This window comes from Atractosteus spatula, chromosome 18 (genome assembly GCF_055471065.1).
Source record: "Atractosteus spatula isolate fAtrSpa1 chromosome 18, fAtrSpa1.hap1, whole genome shotgun sequence".
In the NCBI taxonomy this organism is placed as follows: domain Eukaryota; kingdom Metazoa; phylum Chordata; class Actinopteri; order Semionotiformes; family Lepisosteidae; genus Atractosteus; species Atractosteus spatula.
Genome location: NC_142723.1, coordinates 10,443,170 through 10,458,198, shown reverse-complemented (window position 1 = coordinate 10,458,198; position 15,029 = coordinate 10,443,170). Strand labels below are relative to the sequence as shown.

The 15,029-nt window shown below is 39.7% G+C and overlaps 1 protein-coding gene across 2 annotated transcripts; it reads left to right on the top strand.

The window, feature by feature from the left end:
* The first annotated feature begins 6,466 nt into the window (after positions 1–6,466).
* kdm8 (lysine (K)-specific demethylase 8) lies at positions 6,467–14,806 on the top strand. 2 transcript variants are annotated; one of them, XM_088936728.1, is made up of 8 exons: positions 6,467–6,736; positions 7,906–8,372; positions 11,121–11,293; positions 11,925–12,057; positions 12,136–12,186; positions 12,996–13,145; positions 13,253–13,345; positions 14,615–14,806. In XM_088936728.1, exons 1-8 carry the CDS (start codon positions 6,724–6,726, stop codon positions 14,777–14,779), a joined length of 1,245 nt encoding a protein of 414 aa, XP_088792854.1. In that variant the 5' UTR covers positions 6,467–6,723; the 3' UTR covers positions 14,780–14,806. The 2 variants fall into 2 exon arrangements, with proteins under 2 accessions (XP_088792854.1, XP_088792855.1); XM_088936729.1 differs by lacking the exon at positions 12,136–12,186.
* Positions 14,807–15,029: the final 223 nt, after the last annotated feature.

Genomic DNA, 15,029 nt, shown 5'->3' with positions numbered 1-15,029 from the left:
GAACCTCAGAAAAGCTGGCAAGAACATCGTTATTACGTACATATCTGCCTTACGTAGCGATAACGTTAATGAACTTTCCTGCGATTCTGAAGTTAAAATCCGAAAGCTTGTTGCATAACATTGAGAGTTTTCTGTGCTGCAATAATTTTTGGAAATTGTTGTGGAATAATTACCAAGTGTGGATTCATTGCAGTTGCTTAACTTTCGTGCTGTATTGTGCAAACGAACAAACATGGAGTGTGGCTCAGCAGAATTATCAACTTCTAAAAGAGACGTATAGCTTACGGATAGAGCTAAGGAGGATAAGCTTTCTCGGCTCTTGGGATCAAGAAAGGCTAAATTAAGGCAGATAACTAATAAAATGAATCAGATTGAACAGCTTATGGAAAATGACAGTAATATTGACATAGTAAAAACCAGGTTAAACGTTGATTTCATAGAGCTGCATAAGGAATTTGATGAGCTCAATGATTTGGTGTGGCAGTGCATATCTGAAGATGATGTTATTGATAAACGACATCAGTGGCATAAGCCCAGAATGGCCACCTTTGCTGAATTTATCACAAAAACTGAAAGGTGGATGCATGAAGTCCATAAACGGACTGAGCTAGCCAGGAAGACTGATGCAGAAGTGTGTCCTGCTGATAGTATATCCGTGGTGTCATCAAAACTTTGTAAGAAGACAGAGAAAGAGCTCTAGTGTAGGGTCTGCTTCTCACATGTCTTCCTCATCTTCTGCTCGTGTGAAAGCAGAAATAATAAGGGCAACTTTACTTGCTCAAGCAACTGCTCTAAAGCAAAAACAAGCTCTTGAGAGACAAGAAGCCGAGTTTAAAGCACACAGGGATGCACTAGAACTTGAGACTGCTTTGGCCATTTCAGACGCTAAAATTAAGATTTTCAAGGAACTTGAGCTTGGTCAAGCTACATCCCTAGTGTCAAGCAAGGAAGGGAAGGCATATGTGTTCACTGATGCTTCTGGCAGTAGTGAGCAACATAATCACCCAGTCAGGACAGTGACTATTTAGACAAGAGTGTCCATTTGAACCACGTCTGCAATGTCAGCAAAGCCATGGTGATGTGCAATGGTTTAACAGTCCTGCTCCGAGGGAAGTTGGACTGGTTGGTGCATTGTGTGATGTAATGCAGAAACAAAATTATATAACAGAGATCTTAGTGAAGCAACATAGGTCATCCACATTGCCACGGTTGGAGATTCCCATTTTCATAGGTGATCCTTTGGATTATATGTTGTTCATTCGAGCCTTTGAACAGGGAGTAGAGGAAACGACAGAGAGTTTCAGGGACAGGCTTTACTTTTTAGAACAACTTACTGGTGGACAACCCAAGGACTTAGTAATAAGCTGACTTCTTATGGACCCAGAGAAGGGCTATTATAAGGCAAAGAAGCTGTTGCAGGAGAATTTCAGAAATGAATGTAGGATAGCCACTGCCTACATGGACAAGGCTTTAAACTGGTCACCAGTTAAACCCGAGGATGGAGAGGCTTTGAATTCATTTTCACTCTTTCTCAGTAGTTGCTGCAATGCCATGATTGAGGTGGACTCTCTAGGTGAAATGGACAGCGTAGCTAACATGAAAGCTATCATTTCTAAGTTACCCTACAAGTTGAAAGAGAAGTGGAGGGCTGTAGCTTTCGATGTCCAAGAACAGCTGGGAGCCAGGTTTCAAGATCTTGTTGGCTTTATCAGTAAGCAAACTAAGATAGCAATGCAGCCAGTGTTTGGAGATATAAAGGACAGCAATGTTGTGAAGGGTTGTGCAAATTTCGAAACAAATACAGCCTCTCAGAAGAAAGGTGGAAAAAAAATTCTCTACTGCAGTTGTACCTCTTAATAAGGACATAAAGGATTCTGTGGCTCCCACAAGTGCATTGACAAACTCTTGTGTATTCTGTAAGGGAGAGCATGCTCTTGAGGTCTGTAAATGTTTAAAGAACAAAACGCATAAGGAAAAGCTTGCATTGCTTAGAAGCAAAGGGCTCTGCTTTAGCTGCTTAAAGCAGGGACATACTGTACGAGCAAGACATGTAATGAGAAGTTGTACTGTCAGAAGTGCTCTCAGTGCCATCCTACTGTGTGTGGTGCCTCTGGGGGAAAGGTTTATGTACAGTAACTGAGAAAAGTACTCACACCACACTTCTCTTCTTTAATTTTCGTGGAGTTTTTCTCCGTTTCTCCAGTTCGTTCGTCTTCCAAGCCAGTCCGCAATCTGTTCTCTCAATCCTTATTCAGTCCAAGTTCCAAAGTCCGTAAAGTACCACAAATCCGTGTCGTATCCAAATCACAAACCGTAAACCGTAATCCTTTATTTCTTCCGTTCTTCTTCAATCTGTACCAACACCAACCTTATTCCACTATCTCCTCCAAAACGCATTCACCTACTGTCTTCCACCCTGGTTCACTGTTTCCAGGCCATATATATTTTGTTTCCTGATGAGACACACCTGTGTCTCATTGTTTTTCGGACTAAGCCCTTTCCATCTGCGGGTCAGCTGGTTTCTCTTGGTGGCCATCTTGCTCAGGTCTAAGTCGAGTAAATTGAGCAGATCGTTCCTGAAATACCTGTCCTGGATGACCCTTCCCCTGGTTATCTTACATGTGTTACACATCAAGAGAAAGGAAAGGCCTGCTGAACCTGTGGACAATACAGACAAAACAGATGATGATGAAAGGCAGTCATTTACAAGTGCACTTGTTAGTGCAGACAGAGGATCTTGTGGACACACTGAGGCCGGTGAGAGTGAGTGCATTCTCTCTATAGTTCCCGTTCAAGTGAAGACAAAGAAAGGCTGTAAAGTTGTGCAAACCTATGCCTTGCTAGACCCAGGAAGCACGGCAACTTTCTGCACCGAGGCAGTGATGAGGGAGTTGAACATCAGTGGCAAAAGACTACTGCCATATTGTTGCGAACAATGGGCAAGGAAAGATCTGTGAGAACATACAGGGTGTCAGGGCTGGAAGTCAGCAGTCTTGTAGATAATGAGTTTATAAGCCTTCTTGATGCATTCTCTCAAAAGGAGATTCCTGTTAGTAGAGAAAACATACCAAGGCAGCAAGAGGCAGATAAGTTGCCTTACTTGAAACAGGTATATCTGCCAGAAATCTCAGCAAATGTTGGGCTGTTAATCGGAGCAATTGTACTGAGGCAATGGAGCCCTGGCAGATTATTAGCGTCAAAGATGGTCCCTACGCCGTTAAGACCAAACTAGGATGGATCATTAATGGGCCTCTGAGGGATGATTTGAACACGGCTCAAACACACTTCACAAAAGTGTCGCATGTCACTGCAAATCGCAAATCTGTTGTGCAACTGGAGAATCTGTGGAATCAACAGTTCAAGTATGATTTTGAACTAAGTTAAGCAGAATGAAGTTCGGTTGGGACCAACACTTACTGGAACAGCTTGCTGCAAGATTGATGGAGTGGTTGGCAGACCTCAGTCGGCTTGAAGACTTCAAGTTGCTGAGATGCATCAAGCCAGAGGAGTTTGGAGACCAGAGCTTTGCCAGTTGCATCATTTTTCAGATGCAAGCGAAGACGCTTATGGTACAGTGAGTTATCTTCTGTTGCGGAACCAGGAAGGAAAAATACATTGTGCCCTTATGATTGGAAGGGCCTGGGTAGCCCACTTAAAGCAACCAACTATTCCACGCCTGGAGCTGACTGCAGCAGTGGTGGGCGCTCAGATAGACTGTTACGGAAAGAACTTCATCAAGAAACTGGCGGATTCTGTCTTCTGGACAGACAGTATGGCTATACTAAAATACCTTGGAAATAATCAAACCAGATTCTGCACTTTCGTGGCAAATAAAGTCTTAGCCATTCTGGAACTGTCTAATGTGGCACAGTGGCGATATGTCAATACCTCCCAAAATCCGGCAGATTATGCATCCAGGGGCCAAAAGATGGATAAGTTTTTGCAGAACGAGGTCTGGATCTCAGGACCAAGCTTTCTCAGAAGTTCAGAACAGAACTGGCCTGAAATCCCAGATAATACTTGAAGGATGGAAACCGAAGACCCAGAGGTCTTGTAAAAGGGACTGTAACGGTAAACACTGTGACTGTTAGAAATAATGATGCAGTTAAGAAATTGATAAATTATTATTCATGTTGGACAAAGTTGAAACGTGTGGTGGCATGGATTCTAAGATTAAGGGACATGCTTCTGAGTCTTAGTAGGTCAAGAAGGAAGTCGGCAGCCATCCCTAATCAGTTGAAGGGAGAAAACCTACAGAGACAGGTGGAACTAGAAAGAGCAAAGGCCAAACAAAGTCGCCTTTCTGTGGAAGACCTGACAAGAGCAGAGCTGGAAATCATCCGCCACTTTCAAAACGAGACATTCCCTGAGGAAATCTCCACCCTACTTAAGGGACAGTGCATGAAGAGGATAAGTACCATTTACAAGCTCAATCCCTTCCTTCAGGGTGGAGTTCTAAGAGTTGGTGGCAGACTCAGTAGAGTTGCTATGCCAGAAGAATCTAAAAAACCTATTATCCTATCAAAGGAGCTTCACATTACTACTTTGATCCTCCAACACGTACATGAAATGGTTGGGCATGGTGGTGTTAACCATATGCTTTCTAAGCTGTGTGAAAAGTACTAGATACTGGGTGCAAGGGCTGCCATAAGAAGGATTCTCTCCAAGTGTGTCATATGTTGGCGGTTGCATGGAACAGCAGGAAAACAGCAAATGGCAGACTACCCTCAGCCAGAGTTTTGCCAGATGACCCTCCTTTCACCTGAGTAGGTGTGGACTACTTCAGGCCCTTTGAGGTCAAGCGCGGTAGGAGCACAATAAAGAGATAAGGGGTAACTTTCACATGCTTGGCAATTTGTGCTGTGCATATTGAAGTGGCTTCATCTTTAGACACTTGTGTGAATGCCCTGTGTCGATTTATTGCTAGAAGAGGCCAGGAAAGGGAGTTCTACTCAGATAATGGAACTAATTTCATTGGGGCTGAGTGAGAATTAAGAGAAGCCATACAAGAATGGAACAACGCCAAGATCCATGACACTCCTCTGCAACATAACATCTCTTGGAAATTCAATCCCCCTCCTGGATCGCATCATGGTAGACCTTGGGAGCAATTAATTAGATTTGTAAGGAAAATTCTCAATTCCACTGCAGACAGTATTGTGCGAAATGTAATCCATAATTAACAGCAGACTGATAACAAAAGTATCCACAGACCCCAATGATTTGGAGGCCTTAACACCAAACCACTTGTTGTCATTGAAGACCAAGCCATTGCTACCTTCTGGATTATTCAGTAAGGAAGACCTGTATTTAAGACGAAGATGGAGACAGGTTTAATACATGTCAGACCTGTTCTGGCGTTGATGGACAAAGGAGTATCCAACATTGCTTCAAGACACCAAAAATGGTCCCAGCTGAAGCGAAACTTCATTCCTGGGGACCTGGTCCTGATGGTGGATGACTGCTCCGCGGAATTCCTGGTTAATGGGGAAGATTGTGGAGTGCTTTCCAGATAAAAGGGGACTTGTGAGACAAGTACGGATTAAAACAAAGATCAATGTTTTAGACGGACCTATTACCAAAATGTGTCTCCTTCAGGAAGCAGAATAAGAAGGCAGCCATGTGAAAGAATCCGACTCTTAAAGACTGACTAAATCAAACTGTGAGAACTTCCTTAAGTTCCTAAGGACATAAATGAGTCCTTGAAATAGCTCCTTTTATTTAAGTTGTAGGTAATTGTTCCATTGTAGGTTAAGAACAAATCGAGGCCGGTAATGTAGGAGCCATGTAATGTTTTAATTTGGTTATATTCCTTTAAAAACAATCCTGTAAATATGTTGATATTCTATTTGAAAACCACGTTGTTTTGTTTGCGTAAATTGTGCATATGCCTTTAAGACGGCCAATCGCCAATGTTCTTTAAGGGAAATTCTAGAAGGTTTAGTTTTAAAAAACTGGTGGAAATTAGAGCGCAACGGTTCTGATGTGCTTGTGTAGGTGCGGGTTTAGTTTACTTAAGTTTTGTGGAATAGTTTTTGGTATTGTGGAAAACTTCCCTTTTTTTTGTTTGTTGACGAAACCAAAGTGAATGTTAATAAACATGTTTAATTTTTAAACCTGGCGAAGTTCATTGGGGAGTCTACACAGGCATAATCAGCCATAAACTCACATTTCTTACGGTGGAAGTCGGATATTACATACTGTAGTGTAATGCGTACCGTTTGTATGTGTACCGTGCACATTACAAATGTTAATACGTGTACAGAAACATGCAGTTCCTGTGAATCATTTATGTCTATGTCTTAATCCTAAAGTGGAATTCTAATATTCCTGCCAGTTACATACAGTATCAAGTTGTCAAATTGTAATCGTGTCTGTGGCAACAGAAGTTTGTGTCTTCAACTTGAACCAAGACGAGTGAAAGCTCAGTTTTCCACTCGGGCAGTATTTCATGTAGCACAAACTGAAAAGGAGCATGCAATTTGAACTCAGTATTTATTATACTATACATTAGTTCTTTATATCGAGAGTGCTACAGTAATTTACGGATATAATTAGACGTTTTTCTTAATCGCTACCAGGATTAACAAATCTTATGTCGTTTTTGCGATGTCTATTTTAATCAAGCGCACTCAAACTAAACATTTTTCTGTTTGTGATCGCTGATTTGAACACACGATGAGTCCAAGAACATTTGTGAAATATTCTTCAGTTTAGCATGAAATGTATCATACGAGTAAGTGTTCACACTGGAGAGTTCTAATGTTAACCTTAATGTTAAGGTTTGTTTAAAACAAACCTTAACGGGTGTTTTCCCGTAAAGGTTTCGCTGCCTTGCCATAGTGAATTTAAGTTCACATGCGCGCAGAGACTGTTTTACCTTGGTTGCATGCGACGTCCTGTGTTTTGTAGACACAAAAGATTAGTTTTTTTAAAGTTTAAAACAAGTACGTTTGAGATTTAAAACATTGTACAGGTTTGGTTGTTATAAGTCTGTTGTAAAAATGTTTGTAGTGCGACATTTAAAGGTGATATAAAGGCAATAGCTCTGTTGATTTAAATTTGTTCATAATGCTTAGGTCGTATGTAGTGGGTTGTATCACGTGCTTTTTCTGAGAGATACAATGGGATTCGATTTGGTTAGCAATGCTTGTGTGAAAAAACTTACAACTTTCACCTAAAATGATGTATATATAATGATAGAAATACATTTAGAGCTGAAATACCAAACTGAGATCTCGCTTTTGTATGTGTAGTACAGTAAACATTCAGTTTAACACTGAATAACACTGAACACACACTCAGATAAAGGGGAAATGCATAAATAATAAATAAATAAGGTAAAAATAAATACTAAATAGTTTTAAAATTCAGGAATATCAGTTGCTTGAAATGGGTGTCAGTTGTGTTTGGTATGCAAGCCTTTAGTGCATTTTATACAGTATTTACAACAAATGAGTGTATATTGTGATAAAAATGACAGGAACAATTTTCATTATGTTCATTGCAATTTTTGTTTAAACAATCAGTTTATATGATTTTTTGTTCTTAAGTCTTTATATAATATGTACTTACAGTATATAATTCGGGAAATGTTATCTGTAGTTTAATGGACACCCCTTCAACCATATTAGCCCTTTAAACTGAGGGTTAACTGTAATGTCTTTTGGTGTTCTGTAAAGATGGGGGAATGGGAGTGATTGAGTGATTCATTATTGGCATGTACAGCAAAACAAAAATGACTAGTCTCATTTGACATGATAGACTAAAGCTTGTGATTCATTTGTGTATTTTGCTTTTTCTGAAGTTTCTTGTTTCTTCTTAACATTGATACTAAGGAAAATGACATTTTAGTTTAGAATTATCTAGACTGCTGATACTGTTTTTCCTCTTCATTTTTTGAAGAGTACAAAATGGCTTACCTGTGGAGTGAGATAAAGACTGCATTACCCCCAAGCAAGGCGGAGTTTGTACAACAGTTCAATGAGAAGATTGACCCCAGTATCATCGCCATGCTACAACAGGCTAAAGAGCTGCTGTATGGACAAGCAGTGGCATCTCAACTTTTGCAGATCAGTCAGATCATCCTGGACTTCTCCTGGGAGAAACTAAACACAGGTACATGGAAAGACGTTGATAAGGAGTGGAGGCGTGTATACTCTTATGGCTGCCTCTTCAAAACAGCTGCCTTATGTCAGAGCAAGCCAACTGAAGAAACTGTGCAGGAAGCTATAAAAACATGTGACATGGGACTGTTGATGGGAGCAGCCATCATGGACAATTTGCTTCAAAAGCTTGTTGGTATCCTGCAGAATAGGGTGAAGAAAAGGGGACTTCACAATACTGACCCTAATGACACCCACTGTTTGAAGGTATGTTAAAGTTTCTCAGTGAAGAGTTTATTCACCAAGATGAACTGCCTTCTAACAAATCGCTTTAGGCTTAAATGGGCATTGTTTTTCCAGGTTTATCGCAACTGCTTTCCCTGAATTGCATGTTAAGGCAGTTAAACTGGTAACACAGAAACATTTTACTTAGTGAAAGTGATACTATGAGAAAATGCTCTGAGCAACAGCGGAGTTGCCAAATGTTGACATTTGTACACATTTCGTATTGTTCTAAAACGTCTTCATTTCACTGCAGGATCGTTCCATATAGTAAACAGTATTTGTACATTTCCAGTGCTGAACATGTAAGAACATTAGAACATTTTTGCCACTCATTAACACAAAGTACTCTATAATTTCAAATTGGAAAAAAAATCCAGACATTTTAACTAAATTAATTAAAAATAAAAAACTGAAAATGATTGAATGCATAAGTATTCACTCCCTTGCTTTGACACACCTAAATTACCTCTGAAGTAACCTCTGTTCTCCAAGTCACATAATTACTTGGCTGGAGTCAAGTGCAGTTGAGGTGTTCCACATGATTTCAGAATAAATACACCTGTGTCTGGGAGCTTCCCCACTTAGTGCATTTCCAAGGAAAAACTACACCATGAAGACCAAGGAACATTCCAAGCAGATCCGAGACAAGGTTCTAGAAAAATACCAGTCAGGGCAAGGATATAAGAAAATTTCCAAGGCATTGAATATACCTCGAAGCACAGTGAAGTCCATCATTAAAAAGGTGAGAAAATATGGAACAACTGTGAATCTGCCCAGAACTGGCCATCCTCCAAAACTGAATGTCCGGGCAAGAAGAGTAAGGGAGGCCACCAAGAGGCCTACAGCACCTCCTCCATGACAGAGATGGGAGAAACTGTGCATGAGACAACAATAGCATCCACACTTCATAAATCCGGCTTATATGGAAGGGTGGCAAGAAGAAAACCTTTGTTGAAAAAAACTCATATCACATCTCGGCTGGAGTTTGCCCAAAGGCATGTGAGAGACTCAGCAATTTGGAGGAAGATTCTATGGTCTGATGAGACCAAAATTGAACTTTGTTTGGCGCAAACCTAACACAGCACATCACACTGAGAACACCATCTCCACAGTGAAGCATGGTGGTGGCAGCATCATGCTTTGGGGATGCTTCTCTGTGGCAGGGACTAGAAAACTCATAAAGATAAAAGGAAAAATGGATGGAGCTAAGTTCAGAAAAATCCTGGAGGAAAACGTGCTGCCGTCCGCAAGAGCACAGGGACTTGGAAGACTATTCATCTTTCAACAGGACAGTGACCCGAAACATACAGCAAAAGTCACACTGGAGTGGCTTAAAACCAATAGGTTAATGTCCTAGTGTGGCCCAGTCAAAGCCCAGACCTCAATCCGATTGAGTATCTGTGGAATGACTTAAAAATTGCTGTTCACAAATGGTCCCCATCCAACTTGATGGAGCTTGAGCAATTTTGCCAAGAAGAATGGGCAAAAATTCCAGTGTCAAGATTCCAGTGTCACAGCTGTAATTGCTGCCAAAGGTGGTCTTACCAAGTATTAATTCTGGGGGGGGAGTACTTATGCATTCAATTATTTTCTGTTTTTTATTTTTAATTAATTTAGTAAAATGTCTGGATTTTTTTTTTCAGAGTACTTTTGTTGAGGAGCAAAAATTCTCAGTTAAATACATCATGTATTTCCATGGTTCCATGCTGAAACATAATAAAATATGAAAATGTCCAAGGGGGGTGAATACTTTTGCAAGGCACTGTAAGTCCTTAATTTAATTCTACAGTATTAAATTCTCACAATATGCATTTTAGCATATATAGCACAATAGCATACTCCTAACACTATACCTTTGGAATGTACAATTCAATTAGTTTGACCCACATAGATTTGAAGACTCTTGATTCCTCTAACAAGATCCAGAACCTGTATTAATTTTTAATATATATTTAATTTTAATATATATAGCTACATCTTTCCAATATCTTCAGAACAGTGTATCTCTTCAGAACAACAACTGGGTCATCCCCTGCCCTAGCAAAGAGTCTGTCGACTATACAGTAGACGCTATAAGTCACTAATATCATGGATATCTAGATATGGTAGACTGTTAGAAAGAAGGAGACAGGCTATAAAGGAGCTCAAAGCTTGTGCCTCAATAAGCTGTCTGGGAAGCCTGTTCCAAATGCCTTACAGCTCTTTCCTATTCAACATCCAAAATTAATACCTTTTTGTTTTCCAGTTAGGACACCATGTCATTGTTTCACTACTGTATCTAAAGACATTCCCTGGGTTGACCCCATCTCTACTCTTTAGGTGTTTATATATTGGGATCAAATCTCCTCTTGATTGCCTTTAATCTAGATTGCTGTGACTTAGTTCATTTAACCTATCTGTAAGTGACTCCTGAGACTTAAGAATCATTCTGTGTTAAACCATTTTTGAGTCTTTAGAATTCTGTTTTTTATTTATAAGTATTCTTCTCCTGTTGACTCTGTATCCATCTGTTCCTATCTCACAGTCTGAAACCTGATTTTATATTCTAATTGTTAAGATTGATGCATGCACTGTTATAATATTATGTTATACTTAATTTCCCAATGGTTCAGTCACATCTAATCTCTTTTTTCTTTTCTGATTATTTTAATAGACTTTATCAATGGAGCATCTTCTATGTGTTGCAGACTCACAAAACATACATATTTTCACAATTGTGTTTTATTACAGAAATTGAGGACAGAATTAGTTTCTGTTCCAGAAATCAATCCAGCACTGGTGCTTCCTAGGTTGCACTGTCCAGCGTTGGAGCGTTTCAGAACAGATTATCTGATCCCACAGAAGCCTGTTATATTAGAAGGCATTATAAACCATTGGTCTGCATTCAAGGACCATCAGTGGAGGTAGCTATTTTACTTTATTGTTTCACAAATGAAAAACTAGTCTATTTTCTTATATCTTACAGCTCATCTTAACTGTTTGATGAACTACACAAAAAATTGAGATTTAAAAGTTTTTAAGTTATTGCGATGGACTGGTGTCCTGTTCAGGCTGTACCCTGCCTCGCACCTATTGCTTGCCAGGATAGGCTCTGGCTCCCCGTGACTGTGAATTGCAAGAAGCTTTTAAAATGGATGGAAGTTCTTTAGTTATCTTTTAGTTAAGTTCTATTTAGTTTTCTCTTATGTACTGCAGTCATTTAAAAAATGCAACATTTTCTTCTAGAAATGAAGATGTAGCCTTTTGATACAGTATTAACAAAGGGAGAAAGGATAGCTTGAGCTGAAATGGGACAAGCATTCTTAGTTTCAGTGACTATATTTCTGAGGAGTAAACATGTAAGCATCCTCTCTTTAGCAGACACAAAATGCTTAACATTTACCCTGGCAGCAGACTGACATTCCTGGACAGACAGATAAAACCTGAATGATCTCCAGGTATGCTACCAGAAAGGAGTAGGTTTTATGACTTGTGCTTAAATACTTTTGCAATGAATGTCTGTTAGTTATTTTGCTCTTTAATACTTTCTGCCAGTCTTGGATACCTGAGGCAGGTAGCTGGGTGCCGGACTGTGCCAGTTGAAATTGGATCTAGATACACCGATGATGAATGGTCACAGACTCTGCTGACAGTCAATGAATTCATAGACAACTACATTCTCCAACCGGTAGGTCTACAAATTGATATCAGGGTCTCTTTAGCGCTGGTTAGAACTATGAGGTGTAACCTACAGTGTCTTTAACAGGAAAGGGGGAATGGCATAGGATATCTAGCCCAGCACCAGCTTTTTGATCAGGTGAGAACACACTTGCACCATACAGCTACTGTCATTCTATTTTAAACAAAAAGTCTGACTGCAATCTTGTAACAGACTCTGGTCTATAAATTTAAAAACTTCAATCTCAAGAGAGAATGTGAGAAATGTAGCTCTTGATTAGAAAGGAAATTGGATCTGGATCTCTGGATCTCTCTTTCACAGGTTTTTAGCTCACCCATCATACTATGTTTGTAAGTTGTCTGCAGGAGTTATATTGCAGATTCTTGGACTTAGGATGAACTCAGATTCACTAATTCCTGTTCCATCTTGGCCCTGGTGGGAGGAGATTCTGTTGTTTTTCCGCTCAGTTCCTAAATCAGCTCATTATTGGCTTACAGAGATATAACAACAATATAAATATAAAAATGCAGCACACAGATACCTAGAAAACCTGCAGACAAACTGACCCTCCAGGTCCAGGACTGGGAATTGTTGTAATTAGTTGAAGGGGTTCTTTAATGCAACATTGAGAGACATTTTAAGACTGAGAAATGCAGTATCATTGCTGCTTTATTTCCTTGAAATAATAATTGCCATAACAGTATGTCTTTAGGTAGTCAAGGCTTCAATTTTTCTTGTGTCTAGAGAAGGCTTTCATAACATAATCGTAAGATTCAGCTATAATGACAAAATATATCCACTTGATTCTGAAAGAAAATAAGAGTTCTGCAGCATAAACAAGTGCATGGAATTATTTTTATGATGTTTCAAATACACTTTCTTTTTTTAATTTAAAACTGTTTGACAGATTGAAAATGTTGTGCCTACCTGTGTGATTTATTTTCAAGGTCCCTGAACTTAAGCAGGACATCAGTATCCCTGACTACTGTTGCCTTGGTGAGGGAGACGAAGATGACATCACTATAAATGCCTGGATTGGGCCTGCGGGTACTGTCTCTCCATTACACCAGGATCCACTGCAGAACTTCCTGGCCCAGGTTATTGTGACAAAATACCAAGAACACGTTGAATAAATCTGCACTATGATTTGCTCTCAGATCAGATATATTCATTTTTCATTATATTTCATTTTTCTATATAACAGGTGGTTGGAAGAAAATACATTCGTTTGTACTCCCCAGAAGACACTGAGAAAGTGTATCCTCACCAGTCTGGGCTGTTACACAACACAAGCCAGGTACAAGCCTTTTACTGCATTTTTCCATTCTCCTGGGCGGCTGAGGCAGAACTTTGTGGGCTGTTGCCACAATGATTCAGATATAATACCTATGCCTGTAAACTAGTCCACACTTAGAAATTAGTCACTCATGATCAACATTTACTGTCCCCCCATTCACCTAAGTGGGTTTTAAGAAATAATGTGAAAGACACTACTACTCATGTTTGCTACCTTAGTGTAGCTTTACCACCCTCAGAAATATACAGCGTTTAATTAGAGCAGACCAGTACAGGCAGCTGTACAATTAAAAAGTTACAAATGATTTTGTCTTCTTAGCATCGATCCAGTATCTCAGCTTTGTTCATTATAAAATTGCTGGTGAAGTACAGGACCTTGTTGGTCTCTGAATTAAACATGAGAAGGCAGCAAGTATTATTACAGTTCAGTGTTCCGGATGAAAGGAATCTTGGGGCCGAGCGCTACTGTATTTCATAATCAAGAGAGAGGGAGCAGGCAGGAGTAGTGTCCAGGGAATTGTGGTCAGTGCTGTGAAACATGGTCTGCTGTAGAGACTCGTCTCATTTTGGTAGCAAAGGAGGAGAAAACCTTTAACTTATACGAATATGAATGTGCAGCACTACTGTATGATTCTGATTCCATTGTGCTGGGTCACATTCTCACGGACAGCAACAGGGCAGAAGGTGCTACATCACCAGTATCCACCAGAAAGCGATATGTGTACAGGGTTAAAATTGCAAGAACACCTGCTGCTGCTGCAGCAGCACCATCTGGTGTGCACTGCTGTTGCCCGTGCAGTATTCTCTATTGCCCCAGTTATATGTGGTACTCATTACTCCACAGTGCCATAGTTCATATGATAGTTGTTTTATCACCCTCTGTAAAGACTACTAGACACCTAGCTCTTCAGAAAAAAAGGAAACATAAACACATGCATTTTGGATTACTGAATTTCCATTGCACTTAAAAACAAACTAAAAAACCATTCCTTTAAATCGCTAGACAGTTGTGACATACAGTATTTAATATTACAGAGTAAGCAAAATTGTGAGTCCCCTGTGAGTCTTGGGGAACCAGAGGTTTCAAAATGAGATGTACTTCTTAGCCTAAAGCTACCAGCACAACAATACAGGGAAAACAAAGTTGTCATTTCAATACTCAAGGTGTTTAAATGATTTTGTACAAAATTTAATCCGTTTATGTTTATTATTCTAGAGGGGAGACCATTTCTAGTGAATAAGAAACCACAAAAATCCTTTTTTTTCTCAGGTGGAAGTGGAGAATCCAGACCTGGAACACTTCCCCAATTTTGCCAAGGCTCCTTTTCAAGAGTGTGTTCTGCACCCTGGGGAAGTTCTTTTCATCCCAGCAAAGTACTGGCATTATGTGAGATCTCTTGATGTCAGCTTCTCTGTCAGTTTTTGGTGGTCCTAACTAAAAAAATTAAACTGAAGTTTGTAACTCACATTTCTGAAAGTGTGGATTCTCTGGATTGTGATGAAGCAGACTTTCCCCAGAAGCACTCTGCTAAAAATTAATGCCAGGTTTATTACAATTTTATTCTGCTTCAGATTAATGATTTAGTATGGCTTGTAGTTGGGGCTTTTCCTTTTTTACCCAATTTTCCTTACTGTGCAGAGGTTAGAATTAATGTGAATGATGTGAATGCCATGGCTCACTTTGT